Consider the following 16,232-nt stretch of genomic DNA (forward strand, 5'->3'; position numbering starts at 1 on the left):
CGAGATTTTTGTACCATTGCAATATGTACCTTCGATGAATTCTTGATGAATGTACGACTCTCAGCTTTATGTAATTTCGTTTCACTTGCACATAACTGCATTAAAATTCTGAAAACAGTTATGATATGGAAGATCGTACACGACTTTCCCATTCCGGGCTCCCAGATTCCTCACCGAAAAATGGTGACCTTGGAAAAAATTCAGGGCCGATAACATAAACTTTTTCCTTCATTTCATTACTAAAAAATAAACACATCCGAATTAAAAAAAAAATCACTAAAATATTAATTTTAAAAAGTTGAGTCATTTTATTTTAACACAAGGTAAAGAGTATGCTTAGTTAGAAAAAAAAAACATCGATATGTATGTCAAAATAAAAATAAATTCTCACAGCCAGAAAATAAAAATGTGACATAAATCAGTAAACAGTAATTACTGTGTTTTGTATAACATCACAAATAACATTGTCTTCAAAGCAGAGGCCTTGTAATGAAATCCCAAGACAGATCTAGTTTATGTTGGCACATGACATAGAGGCACGGAATGATTGAAAATATACAGACAAAAATTCTCCATCCACATAAATCAAAATAAGATTTAGTTATGGATTAAAACACAATATTAACTTTTTTTATGTATTTTTATCTATAAAGATTGCAGTACAATGATTTCCCAATAGAAAATCATATGATTTCTTCAATATATATGTAGAACAACCACAATGAGACCGAGTTTAAGGCATGCATTTAAGAGAAGCAACAAAAACTTCAACAAAAGGCAGTTCTAATATCCTGTGACATTGTATGTGAACAACACATTACAATTCTAGACTGACTTTTAAATCAGTATCACTTGAAATCTTAAGCACTTTTGAGACTCATCTTCACATTTCCCCATTAAGTCTGTATTATAAAGGATATCTAACACCCCATGAATTCACCAGTAATGCAGATTAACACATCATTTTGCCACCAAATTGACTGTCTAATAAAACAGTTTGTATCAAATTGTCACATTTTAATTGGAGTTGTGTCATTTTAATACCTAACATTAAATATTACATGAATTAAATTTATGGGACTATTCATCTCAAAGGAGACAGATTATAGACTATAATTCTGAGCACATTGTACAAAATTGTAAAGTTGAATTTGTTGGCCAGAAATAAGCCATTCTGATTCCAGATAATACATACAACTGCAAATGGTAATTTTTTCCTTGTAAACTATCTTTTCCCTCAGTGATAACCAGATGTGCTAAAAGGGTTATTTTTAGAAAGAATTAAGGGCAAGAGTCCCTGAATTTCTAGCACCAAACACTTCCAAATGTGTAAAGACACCTGAATACTACTCAACATAAAAAAGAATGGACAAAATACATCGTCAGTTTCGTTAAGGTCATCTGATCCACTTTCACACATTTTATATCCTTCTCTGTTTCTGTTAACAATCCTTTATATATTTGTTATTAAACTTCATACAAATGTCTGTACAATGGGATACTAAAATAATTTCTGTCAGAGTTCTGGAACATGCTGCAAACAAAATTAAATTTTAAAAAAAGATGCGATAGCTTTACAAAAATTGGCATTTTTTAAAAAAACATTTATATTACATAAAAAATAAAGGCAATAAAAGCTAGTTTGCATGAGGAGTTAAAAACTGATGCCTAGAGGTAAGGAATCATAGTTAACATGTCTCTTTTCAGAGTTATTCTGAGTAAATTTCATAGGTAGAATAAGTAACGCACTAGACACACATTTATAGAATGCAAATGGATTTATCAATTCATAAATACATTACACAATTCTTACATAAAGCCAATTCGGTGCTTAAATATTAAACTAAATCTTAACAGAATTTAGGGGCCACAATTTACTAATTATGGAATTGTAAGAATGACCAAATTGTAATTCTGTCTGTGACAATTGGTGACTAGAATAAAACTTCTCAGGGCTTGTGCTTTTCCTATGTTTTTGTGAGATGCAAACTATGTGATTTACTTTCAGTTACTTGCAAGAGATTCAACCATGAATCAAGAGGAAAGAGAACATGTTTTCATGCAACTGTTAAACATTCAGATGACCCTGCACCTAGCAAAACACTTCAGTGACCCTGTTTCAACTGATACACTGGGTTAGCATCATGAAGACAATGTATGCAAAATGCTTGGATGACTGTAAAGTTGTCACACAGGACCTTGGGTAAAAAAGCATACCAGCCAGTCTTCTTTTGAACCAATTACAACAGTCAAGTCACTTTTAATAAGCTTCAGTGGCTGTATCTGTTTTTGCTCCTATTCGAAGCAGTCTGGTATGCTCCCGTTCATGCTCCTTTAAGATGTGTTTGTCTTCTTTCAACATCTGTCGATGCTTCTGCAACTTTTCATAACTCTCTTCCCTCTGTGCATGCACCTGTAGAAAAAAAATTATGGTAAATGCCTAAATCTATGAAGCAAACATTTCTTAAAAAGAAAATTTTGAGCCAGTGAAGCCACAAATCTTGAGAGATTCTGATGGTAATTAGCAAGAAGGGGGCATAAATTACAGATCAGCTTATATAAATCATAAAAAGAGGCAACAGTTTCAGTTTAAATCTGGAAAACTTTCGGCAAAATGTGGTAGGCATACAAACACATATCAATGAAATTTGAATAAATAACTTGCACTGAAGACAAGTGAGGAGAGCTTGATTGTAGCATTTGGGCTGAAGTTAATTTGTTAAATATTTCTGTTAATTTCTTGTTTTCTGGGAAACTGTTTCCAACATCCAAGAACAACTCATTATTCATCAGGGCTAAAGGATGATGTCTTTTTAGATCTGACGCTTTGATGACTTATAAATAGAAAAACAATATCAATCACTGATAATCTCAAAAAATACTAAGAATTAAATAGATTTTTCAAATTAATTTTATGAATGATTAAACTTTTTTCCCTCTGATGTTATTGTAGAATAGAAAAAAATTCACTAAACTCATGACAATTCCTACTTGTTTTTTATATAAAATAAAAAGGTTTCCTTAAAAAGTGTGAAAAGAATTAAAAAAATAAATGAATAAATGTATAAAAATTAAAATTAAATTACATTAAAAAAAACAAAACAAAACAAAAAACCAATATCAATCACTGATATCTCAGAATGTAATTCAGAATTAGATAGAAAGAAAGTATTCATTTTAAATAACATAAAAATGATGCAGTTTATTTACTGCAAAAAACCATGGACCAAAATCAATTTTAGAGGAAATGCTGTCAAAATCAGTTTAAAAATGTGCTGGAAAGGCCACAAAAACGGTGTTAATAATTTCTTACAAAACCAAAGTTAATGTGTTCATTTTTATAGACTCAATTTCTTTTCAATTTAAAAAGGATTTCCCTTTCAATTTCTCACTGAGTTAAAACTTTAATACCTGACTTTGAAGTTTTGATTTTTCTTTGAAATTGTTAAAGTGGTACTTAACCTTTTTAATCTTTCATAAACATGATATAATCTCAAACTAAATACTTACTACCTACAGAAAAGCAGCCTAAATGAAGGATATTGAAATTATGCTAATATATTGATGTAAAATCTGAATGGATTGAAAAATTTATGGGATTTGTATGGCATTTTGTGTACAACGAATTGAGACTTTTATTATAAGAACCTACATCGCTGACAGACACAATCTAGAGCATCGAAACCATCAAAGTCCCAGAGAACAAATTGTTCAGAGGCATAATGTCACTGATACAATACTTTGATTATGTTGTGGACAATCTAAATATCCTGTCATGATTTTCAAAGAATACTACATCAGTTTAAAATAAATCAGAGAGGATTTTTAAGGTTACTAAAAGTAAAAAGTTATTCAAGACCATTATGCCCCCAATACACATATGTACAAAAGTGTGTGTAAATGTTCACTTAACCACAGAAGATAAGTGTTCAATACACATTTGATCTCAAAGTTCCTAAATTTTAAAGCCTTTTAAAGTAATGGTTAAAAGAGTAAAGCTGTTCAACTTTGGTTGTCCCAGAACACGAATGTCATTAAATCTTTGTTCCTTGAATCAGAAATATGACTGGTTGAAGTTTAGGCTTGTTGTAAATGCTTACCCTGGTAGATAAGCCATAATTGAGGGGTGTTTCTTGGGTACATGGAATAAGTACACAGTTGTTACTGTGATAATTTCAAGTATTTGACCTGTTTTTCTTTAGCTGGAGTGATCTTCTACAACTTGTAGCTGACATAATCTATAAATTACAATACATTATACTGAGTTTATCACACTTCAGAACAAAATCTCCCCTTATCATAAATTTACAATATCTAACTTATTACCTACTTCTCCTTGCAGTAAATGAATTAAAGGTTGTAAATTACTTTAAATGTTTTAAAATAGATTCTCTGATGATAAAGTTAAGCCTTAGGATTTGCAAAAAACCTTTACGCACTGAGTTTTTGGAATTCATGGTTATATTTTAGAGTATAAATTCTTTTGTGGAATTCAAAAATGATTTATTTGAGACTTAAACATGGGCATAAAAAATGGTCCAATACCTAAATGTATTCATTAAACATTAAAATGGCTTTAAAGTTTGTAAATTAATTTTAGAGATTTTTTCATTATTTCAAAAAAATTTTTTAAAGTATGTGCCTTTGTACAATGAATTTATCTTTTTTTCCTAAAATAATATTGTATTACATCTACATGCTTCACCTTATATAACTAAAATATGGCCACAATTTGAAACAACATACTGTTACAATGTATTTATTTTGGAACTCTTTGATGAGTGATGAATTAGCCATGGGATAAATCAGATATCAAGCAATAAATTTCAATGAATGATTTGCTTTGATTTCTGCTAGGGTGTGTAAAATATATATGAATTATCTAAGTGTAAAAGGGAGTAGCCATTATGAAGTTTTATTACTACCTACATGCATATATATTTAGTCAATCTAACTGATATAACTTCAAGCTGCTTATTGACACAGTTCATTGCAAATACATTTAATATCATAGGTAATGATTTATGAAAATTCTAGATGGAATAAGTTTAAAAAGAAAATAAAACTAGGATATTATATTTGAGGTGTTTCAAAACATTTTGAAACAACTTGAAATATTTTTTTCCCTTCATCTTGAAATTACATCTCATAGAACAAATTCAGATATAGGGAGAAATTTGTACACTCCTATTTTAAATGAACAGTCCATCCCTGATGTTAACCATTACAACTACATCTCACTGATGGTACACAATTATCACTTCCCCTCTATCACCCTGAATAGAGGAAGTGATAATAAATCCAGTGTACTTTAAGCCCTGTGATCTCTATTTGGAAATGAGATAATATGCTGAATACACACATCATTAAATTCTGTATTTGTATTTCTAAATGAAAAAAATATTTCATAAAGGTAACTAGCCAAATGCAATTATTCAAGGAGAGCTTAGATTCTTTTTAATCAGCAGAATTTCTGACATACGGTGTGATTAGGTTTGACTTATCTCCATTTTATGTTTGCTGAATTATGTGGTAATCCCCACCCTATCATTTGACAACTTGACGCCATATGTAATTTGAATTTAGACACAATTTTTTTGTACAAGTAACATATTTCTCCACTTGTTTTGAATCTCTTAAAGCATACTGATGTAGCAATTACAGAATGAATGTTAGCAAGAAGAAAAAAACTGGAAAAACATTAAAATATTCATTAAAAAAATTCTAATATATGTAAAAAAAATTTACTCAGCCATAACATTATCTTTCATGTCTTTTATTAAGTTTTAATTAAACAAATCTGTTAATGTTCTTTTACCATAGTTTAAAAAGTATGACACTGTTTTAATTACATGATAAAACACAAGTTCTAGAACTGAAAGTAACTTAATAACAGGAAAGACAAAAAAGAGGAAGAGAAAGATAGGGCAAAAAGTTTTAGAACTGAAAGAAACAAATAATAGTCGAGCCTTTAAGAGAACAAAAAAAAGCTCTAGAACTGAAAGTAACAAATGACGGTTAAGACTTTAAGAGAACCAAAAAAAAGTGAAAGGGCACTTTATTGCACTTTTTTTTTTACACAAGTTTTCTGACAAAAAGACCATAAGTATCTATCCGTTCAGCTACTTTAACAGACTCTTACAAACCCTTGTGGCAAATGAGAGCACCATAAGTTTAACTCTCTTATACACAGGTGCATAGCCGATAGCAAAAGAACTGAAATTTAATCAGTTACCTAATTGTCAAATTATCATATAGCAGAAAGTTGTGAAAAAGATGAATGAATGAGTAGTTTTCTTTTTCTTGAAGTGGTACAAGGCTTATTATTATGGAAATTATTTGATCCTTCGATTACGACCTGATGTTACATATTTCAAGTTTTATGTTTTCTCACGATATGTTAGAAAGGCAAATGTTTGCATTATACTTGATGAGATCTCCCTAACACCTGTTTTTATTCATCTTTTAGTGCGATCTTATTGTTACCTCACAAGAAAAGAGATATAAAGTGATAATAGATTGATAATGGAAGTTTTCATCACCTATCAAGACTGGAATACAGTGCAATTTTTCCACCCCTAAATACATTATATGTTGTCATTATATATATATGCATTACTTACAAAATAAACATCATTTCATTTTCTATATAAGCAGGGTATATAAATAACATACAGTTTTGCAGTATACATGTTTAAAGATAGCTGCTTCTATATCTGCATGACAAAATCTCAGTTGATCTTAACGGCAGATGTAGGAGATAATATGTTGAACAAAATGATGCAGATAAGTTATAATCACTAAGTCTGATACAAATGTAAAATTTAAGCTATGTGTTTAATAAATATTCCAAATGGTATATAATTAAAGTTTCAGCAACTGAGAAAAACATTCTGAATTTGAAAATAAAAAGAATCTGTTGAGAAAATGTAAATTCTGCAAAACATTTTATTTATGTGACACATAGCAGTTTATCCATTACAAAAGGACAAAAGGCAATCCTACACAGTGTTAAGTTTTATGACATCCTATAATACATTTTTATTTCAAAATTGTCACTTACAACATAAAAGCCAAGACATGGATATGTTCTATCAAAATGCCACAGATTTATGTACCAGTATTTTGTTCTATCCCCTGTAGAGTCTACAGCAGAGAAGACATGATTTACTGCAGGGTAAGTTCCCATCACCCACAGTTAAACATAATGCCTCCCCAAATAACCATTGAAAAAGAAACCTTTGAAACATATATGGATATGGAAGCTGAATTATTTCTGAAAAAATAGCAGATTAAAAAGGTATTTTTCCCTGTTATTTTAAGACTTAAGTAGACCTAAAAAAGTTGAATGTTATCATATTTTTTAGTATTTTTTCCTCTCCTCAAACAGCTATATATCCCTTGTGATTGGATAAGATGGTTTTGATAAAGCAATCTCATTGTAAAAGATCAACTCAAAAATCATTAACAGTTCAGGATAGGGCATAAGATAGTAATCACAGCATGAACACTGAAACCTAAACCGTAGCCTTTGCCTGTATCAAATGTGCTAATTGTTATCCAATTTCAAAGAAACTCATAAAGATTTAATTAAAAAGTTTGTTTTTTCTTTAGAACTAAAATCCGACACTTTCCTTCTGTGAACTGAACATAAAGCCAGACAGATATGTATGTCCACAACTTTTGTACAAATTCAATCACTTTGTGATCATGGCCCCTGTCGAAAAACATGAGCTGATGGCTTCGATAACCCAACTACTTGTGAAGCTTTTTCACCATGGGCAATTACCCTTTGTGGGCTCTGTACTTATAGTACCCTACAGATAAAACAAGAAAACACATTCACCAATGGCAACTTAAGGACAGTGCTGTTTGCCAATTTCTTATTTTTCGCAATAATTTGATCTTGTAAGTTTTACCCCCAAATGTTCACCAAGAGTAAAAAAACGCCTCTAATTACATGGTTCTTATCTTTTATCTCCATACAAGATTTCACTTTAAAAGGTTAAATTAAGACTAAAAGATCAATTATTGTGTTCAAAGGCTCTATACGATCATTTCTTTTGAAACATTTCTTACGAAGTTTTTGAATTTTTTCTTTGGCCATTAACACACAAAAAAAAACAAAACCCCCCCCAAAAAACCCACAAGTCAATGGCACTTCATGGAAGTCTACAGAAAATTACCCGTATGTACTTGATCAACCAAGATAATGCTAGCATATCATTGACTTCTGCAGGCTTCCAAATGGATTAACAAGGAACCCATAAGCCACACAGATCACTGGAGTAATCTCTCAGCAAATCATCACAGCAGGAACATAATTCCAGATTGATAAAAATATTCTGTGAAGAATTTGTCTATAAGTAATGAGCATTATCTCAATGTGAAGGGGGCAGATATGTAAAGTTTGTTACAATCAAACCCTCCATTCATCTGTATTTTGTGTTTTTGTTTGCAATGGGAGTAAGATTCCTGTGTGTGGTACAAGTATATTTGACCTCCAGTGTCCATTAATCTACCAAAAGATCACTTTTACTTTTGTACTTTAAAACGACTGTATTTTTGTACTTAAACATGCATGTGTTTTATATAAATACAGCACTTTACACACTATACTCTGGCTCCAATGACATCCTCTTTGATTTTAAGGTAGGAAAGGAAAAGATAAATGGTATTTGTAGTCCCAATATTTGTCTGACATGCATGTACCTCAGTGTTAGACAAATTCAGAAATTAAGCCAAGTTCCTCACCTTGTCTAATTCTGCCTTTTCTCTTACAAGTGATTGCTCAAGCTCAGTCTCTTCCCTGTAAGTTTCAGCAAGCTCATTTTTAACTCGGATGGCATTCTTCCTCTTGAGCTCTGCTAACTGCTGCTGCATTCGTCTGACCGTCTGCTCCTGCTTCTGGCGAGCATACTCGGCATTCCTCATCTTGTTGTACAAGGAGTGCTCCAAATCATCACCCTTTGTCACCATTTTCTGAGGAAAAATTTTCATTAACTTATTACCTATGAGTCTTTGGATTTCAATTAACTTAAAATTCCTTAAAAACATTTCAAATACGAATATAGGGTTGGGTACTGCATAATATACAAGTACCATACAAATTAAATTCAAATGTTTAAATATAAAGGACAAGTTTCACTTTGGGCCATTTTGGCCCTTTGAATTTCTGAAAAAAATCAAAACTGCTCATTATCAGTTTAAAATGCATTAAATATCACTTGAACCCTTGGTGAGGGCATACTAATATTTTAAAAAATTGATGTAATTTTCTCACTGGTCGATGCATTGTGACATCAAAAACTGTGCCATTATTCTAATACATGTATCTTGAAAAATTCTTCAAAAATGGCCTGAAGTTTAAGATATTTTTCAATATTTCAAATAGAGCACAGCCTCTGATCCAAATTTTACAATATGACATCATAAAATGTGTCATTATTCCCATGTCCTGAAAATTTCTTTAAAAATGGCCTGAAGTTCAAGATACTTTTCAATATTTCGAATAGAGCACAAGCTCTGATCCAAAATTCACAATTATATATTCATTAAAGAATTGTTTCTGAAGATTATAAAATATGTTTTATTTTTTGGATTGAGGAGTGTGCTCAGATTTTAATTCTTTGCAAACGGAACTTTAATACATCTTTTTTCTGCAAAATTCAAGAAAATTGCAATTTCACAAAGCCAATTTTTTTCCAGTATCTGGGCTTTCAGAGGAAACTTTGTTGTAGGAAATGAAACACTGATTAAGTCTCCACTTTATATTGATGATTGAAAGGTGACATAGAGTGTCAGCAATTTATTGGCTATATACAGGGCCATTTTTATGCATGCATAAAGTGAACCTAGCTCTTTTTAATCCTATTCTATTTGTTGAAAGTTTTATAGATTTTTAAGGCATTTTTTCTGAGAAATTTTGACAGAAAAGTACAAATTTTAGATCATGTGATTCATGCACAAACCATTTGTAATTGCATTAGAATTCTGACTCACATCAAATTTTGAGCTTTCTGAAAAGACAACTCATCAAATCAACTTTTGTGTTCAATATATAAGCAAACTATATATAATGTAAGGAAGAAAAACTGAAATGCCATAATAAAATAATGAAAAAAATAGGTGCTTAAGATGACAGTCACTGTTTTTTACATGAACTTCCTTTAAATTACATATGTTCCATCATTCTTAAAATACTGACATTATGTAAGAAATTCAACCATTCAATGAAAATTTAGCATTTTTCAAATGCAGTAAAATATATATGCATTCATCCATGATGTGAACATGCTGAGAAAATTAACAAGGTGTAGTCTTATGCTAAGAATATGTGAACAAATTTTCAATGATTTTCTATAGAAATGCTGAATAATAAGTCTTTTCAACTCAGAACATCCTGTGGTTTAAATGCTATTTGTTCCTTTTTCATATTATTATTTTTTTCAGTTTAAAAATGTCAAACATTGTAGAGAACTTGTACAGAATACTTGTTTGGACCACCTAGGATGATTCTTAGCTTGAAAGTTTCTGAATTAAAAAGCCCAACCTTGCATGAGTTTTTTTTCTTTTTACAAAAGTTTAACCACATTCATTCTCTCTCTTATTTTTTAAATAAATATCTTTCTTAAAACCTGATTTTGATTGTGATAACTACATTGTAAGCAAACTATTAAGCCTTAACCCATTTTTCTTTATTGAAAGAAAGTGACATGACTAAAGATTTTACAGAATAATTCAATATGACCTTGAAGTTGAAGGCCATCAGTATTTATATGTCATCTCATTATATACTGTAATCATGAATTTTAGTTACAACCTGTGGAATTTATGAATTGCATCCATACCAGTGGGACAGAATAATGCTACGGGGTATATATATATATTTTTAAAGTATTGCTATAAGTCACTAAAAGTCTCTAATGTTTGATACAAAACAATTAAAACAAAACCTTATGTTTGATTCAAAACAATTTAAACAAACTGTACAATAATATCAAACACGTTTTAAAATTCTTTCTTTTTTTCTTTGCATTCCTATCCCCCTTTCTCCCCCCTCCCCAACTAGCATTGTTCCTCCTTACCTCTGCTCTCTCCAATTCCTTATAATGATCATAAATAATTGTAATGAAAATATGAATTGTAAATTCAACAGTAATACTTCAGCACAGTACCTGGAAAAACTTAAGGGAATCTTCATGCTCTAAGCGCTGTTTATCGTTGAATCTCTTTTTGAATCTAGATTGGCATATTTCTTCATGTTGAGCACCTTTCTCTTTTCTGGCTTTCAATGATGAATTCATTAAATGTATTCTTCTCATATTATGAGCCTGAAATGAATATTGAAAGCTAATTAGGTTATCTTCAAATATCTCCAAAACTTGCCGAGAAATGAAAATTTGCACATTTATGATATGAAAAGTGGTTAATCAATACAATTTCATGTTAAGATTTCCATAAAGTCAAATACATCTACTATGGAAATTCTTGCAAGTAGTTCTGAAATGGAAAATGCAACAAAGTACTGAAAACTTAATATACCCCATTAAACCATTGGCACTTACAAAATTGTAAATGGGTGAATGTATGTATTAGAACTGTCATTCACATGTACAATGTAGTTACTGAGATGTCACTAAAGGGTGGCTCAATTTAACCACTCTGAAAGAGGAATACTTGTTTCTTTTTAGATTATAAATTAAACAAATCAGCATGAACCTTTTTTACAGCCAATTCTAACAAGACTCGATTTTGTTTTTATAAGTGAAAATTTACTTCCTGGAGTATATGGATTTCAATTAGAGAGTAATTATAGGGTATCATCATGATCCTTGAGTCATCTTAATCAAGAACATTCCAAATATTTGATAGGTATGAAGCAGTTTGATGAAATACATACATTTTTTACCCTTACATAAACATTAAAGAATGTGCAATTTAACATCCTAGAATAAATATGTCTAGAATCGATATGGAAGATGACCCCCAAAATTCTCCTTTGGTAAACAAGCACTTATCCGACACATAAACCTTTGACATGTGGAATATTTCAATATCGTTTATTGAATCATCTAATACTGTCTGAATTGTGAATGAGCTTTTATTTTGTGTGAAAGAATGAAAATTTGCCCATGACTGCATGTTTTTAATATGAAGCTTATACGGCAAGACACGGACTGGATACAGAAATCGGCCTTCATTTTCTAGTCATTCATAGCAAAAGTGGGACCAAGTAAGCCCAATATAAATTGTACATAAATGCATTTAAGTGTAAATTAATTGCAAAATGAATTCACCTAACATGAAGTTTTAAATCCTATGCTTATCAGATGTTCAAGCCAGGGCAATATAAAACTGATTTTGTGCTTGTGAATGCCAGGTCTACATAGAAACCAACCTCAAACTCTGAACAGAAAAATGTCAAAATAACAAAAACACTTAATGGAACAGGTCCTGCTTTGTTATGTATATCTTACTGACATCAACGCTTTGTTTTCGTAACAAATTGAGGAATGGTCACAAGGAAAAACACATAGAATTGAATTACTTGCCAAAATTAAGTGCACCCATAATTTAACAGATTCCAAAAAGGTAGTAATTAAAAAATTGACTGATGGTCACTGTTCCGATTTAATTTAAAGAAAAACATCTCTTCATTCCCTTTGTGTTTATTGTCAAAATTTAACTATTAATCTTTGGAGTGATTTGATCCATAACTTTTGATTTATTAAAGAAAAAAAACTTAGCACACAAATGGATTCCTACTTCTTGACCAAAGTTACAACAGTGATTCTGAAAATAATAAAATAAACAAGAGACCCATGGGCCTGAATGCCCACTTGAGTCACTATATGCCCTGCTGTTCTTCATCAGCATTTTTTACCACATATATATATATATATATATTCCCATGTAAAACTTTGATCACATATTGTGTGGTCCCACCCTACCCCGGGGGTTACGATATGAACAAACTTGAATCTAAACTACCTGATGATGCTTCCATATCAATATGACTGACTATGGCTTTGTTGTTCTTGAGAAGATTTTTTCTATTTGTTCCCATGTAAAACTTTGATCACATATTTTGGCCTCAATTTATCCCAAGTCCATGATTTCAATAAACTTAAATTTACACTACCTTAGGATGCTTACATATAAATTACTTATCATGGCATTGCTGTTCTTGAGAAGATTTTTAAAGATATTACCTATAAATTCCTATGCAAAACTTTGATCACCCATTGTGGCCTCACCCTCCCAAACTCATGGGTCAAACTCATGATTTGAACTAACTTGATCTACTCTACCTGAGGATACTTCTACATAAATATGACTAATCATGGGTTTTCTGTTCTTCAGAAATTTTTTAAAAATAGATTTTTCCAATATATTACTATGTAAAACTTTGAACACCCATTATGGCTCCACCTTACCCATGGGAGCCATGATTTGAACAAATTTTAATCTACACTAAATGGAATGCTTCCATATATAAAATATGACTAATCATGGTTTTGCTGTACAAGTACTTGAGAAGAAGATTTTTAAAAGATGCCATTAAATTTTCATGAATTCTTAATCATCTCCCCTTGAAAAAGGGTGTGGTCCTTAATTGAGCAAATTTAAATACCTTCCAAAGGTACTTGTGGCAAGTTTGGTTGAAAATGGCCCAGTGGTTCTGGAGGAGAAGTCGAAAATTTGAAAAGTTTACAGACAACACGGCAGACGACAGAAAACTGACAACAGGCGGACGATGGACACCATTTGATCAGAAAATCTCACTTAAGCCTTTGGCTCAGGTACACTTAAAACCTCAAATCTCAGGGGGAAAAAGGGAAATTAGCTTTATTAATATGCACTCTGGAAAAAAGTGTTCTAGCTACATGTATATAGGATAAAAAAAAATTGCATGAATATGGCCAGAACACCATTTACAGAAATAAATCAGGTAGGAATATAGATATTAAAACAGGTTTTATGTGACACAATTTAACTGCAGTCAACCAGCAAGTTTCACTTTTACATCACTGAGTATTGCTAGTGGTCATTCAAATATTAAAAATTAACAATTTTGTTATCTTCATTGACATCCATGTGTAATGCACAGTAATTTGAAGTGCCAAAATCAATGAGAATTATCCTGAGAATCCTTTTTCTACCTTATTTACCTATGCATAACCATCATGTTTTTAAATTCAACTGCATTGTAAAAAGTAGAACAATTATGGAACTCATACTACTATAATTTTTCAATCTCATTATCATAATAATTAAACATTCTTTTAACTCCTGACTGCCTGAGAATCTTATCTATTTACACATTGTAGAGGGAGATGTCCTGCTCATTGCTGTTTTGCTAGCCACAGCTTAATTTCTCATAACATGCAAAGAGTTGAGTATTGGGTGTTGAATAGCATTCATTTTTTAACTTAACATGCAAAATAAGATAATTATAATTTTGAATGGATTATTTCAGCAAGATATAAAAAGAGATGACTTTTTTCCTCAAATTGCAATTTAGACCAATTAGTAACAGAAATAATCAGGCATCGTCCAAAAAAACTTCGAAATCCCTAACAAACATGTATTCTATCCAGAAATTTTATGGCCACGTGTGGGACAAAGATCATTCCTCAGAGATTGCACAACCTTGACTTAGAGATGACTTATCGAGACTAATGAGAGTAATTACCATTCACAGAAGTGTACACAACCTGTCATACGGGTGTTCATTTAGAAGATTACCACCATATAAAGTTTCAGACTCATCTTGCACCTGTGAGGGTAAAAAAAAACTACTTGACTTTCATTTCACGAAAAAAAGAGGTTAAAACAGCAAATGGGATAATGGACAAAAGTTCCAAATGATCGGAAACCATTAATGTTTTGGACATGTGACTCCTTTGAATTCGGTGCTTTAACCCTAGTTTTAAATCTAAATGCACCAAATGCCTAATCCACTCAAGCTGAGTTGCTAATTAGAGCTTTTGTGTGTCACAGTTCATGGTCTGAAGCAAAACAAATTTTCAAAGAGTCTGTGCATGGGGTATATATCTAATCATTTATTGGACTGCCTTTGTTTTTTGTTTTCACAATTTTTCACAAAAGTGTGCTTGAAATTGACCAAAGGAATCTCAAACCTGACATAACTAAGCTCCCCTTCCAGTTTCTTTTTGATACAATGTATATATTTGTTCAGTTAAAAAAAAAATCAATTGCAAAACTCTTGATTAGAAAAATTTACATTTAATTCTGATTTATATGTAGGAAAAGAAAGAAAATGGAAACAAACAGTGTGAGAGAACAATTCAAATTTATTTATTAAGAGATAAAATCTCTCAGTTTCTCACACTGCTCATGCAAGCATGATTGCCGACAGATATATTTGAAATCTTATCCTGGACATTTTCTAGAAAAACTCTAACTTTAACCATAGAAGCTGCCTTTATTGTCATTTCTCATCATCTTAAGTCATGGTCTGGACTCCGCACATAGCTCTCCTACCCATGAAGGCTTGATTATAAAAATTCTTGAAGTCTTGAATAATCATGCCTTATGTATGATGTCATGTTATAAATCAATGAAATGTTTGCACTGCAATTGAATTTAATGATAAACAACTAATGTTACATAAATTGCGATTGGATAATGATAGGTCACATCAAAGGTTATTTCTGAGTATGCTTTACTCGCATTGGTCAATATTTTAATTAGATATGAAATATTCTCCTCTCATTCAACCACGGACAGAATGGGAGAGGATCGTACATTTTGGCTGTAGTTTGCCATGATGGTAATTTCTCCACTTTATTTATAATTCCAGCCAACATCCAATACAAGATACAACATTTCTCCCCATGTAAAACAGTCATGCATAGATTAACACTTTTTTAGAGAAATATATTGAATCCATACTGGCCCTTTCACTATCATGCCAACAAGAATTAGAAAAGTAACTGGAGGAAAATATCAAGAATATACAATAATAGTTCAGTACACCTCATGCAAAATCATAATCAGTCATGCATAGTAAAATGGGGAGTATCATTACCAGCATTTCCATATGACCTGTATAAAACCAAAGGAGAATTAACATCTAAAACAATTCTTTTTTAACATTTATTGGAATATGCGACAAGAGGGAGACAACTCGTACAAGTTAAGATCTTACGTTGATAAACATCAGTGTCTATGAAACACACTGCTCAATTTTTTGTGCAATAAGC

At 31.3% G+C, this 16,232-nt stretch overlaps 1 protein-coding gene across 3 annotated transcripts in view; it reads right to left on the bottom strand.

Moving 5' to 3' along the window:
• Positions 1–312: 312 nt before the first annotated feature.
• Positions 313–16,232, bottom strand: part of LOC133177082 (trichohyalin-like) — a 29,796-nt gene continuing 13,876 nt past the window's right edge. For all 3 annotated transcript variants that reach the window (XM_061312176.1, XM_061312175.1, XM_061312177.1), the window contains 3 exons: positions 11,178–11,333; positions 8,755–8,982; positions 313–2,413 (listed from right to left, as the gene is read on the bottom strand). In XM_061312176.1, the coding sequence (XP_061168160.1) occupies positions 2,261–2,413; positions 8,755–8,982; positions 11,178–11,333 (537 nt within the window). In that variant the 3' untranslated portion in view covers positions 313–2,260. The remainder of the gene's footprint in view (positions 2,414–8,754; positions 8,983–11,177; positions 11,334–16,232) is intronic.

The sequence above is a fragment of the Saccostrea echinata genome, unplaced genomic scaffold (assembly GCF_033153115.1).
Source record: "Saccostrea echinata isolate AGI-Se365-2 ecotype Australia unplaced genomic scaffold, CSIRO_AGI_Sech_v1 ptg000086l, whole genome shotgun sequence".
NCBI lineage: Eukaryota > Metazoa > Mollusca > Bivalvia > Ostreida > Ostreidae > Saccostrea > Saccostrea echinata.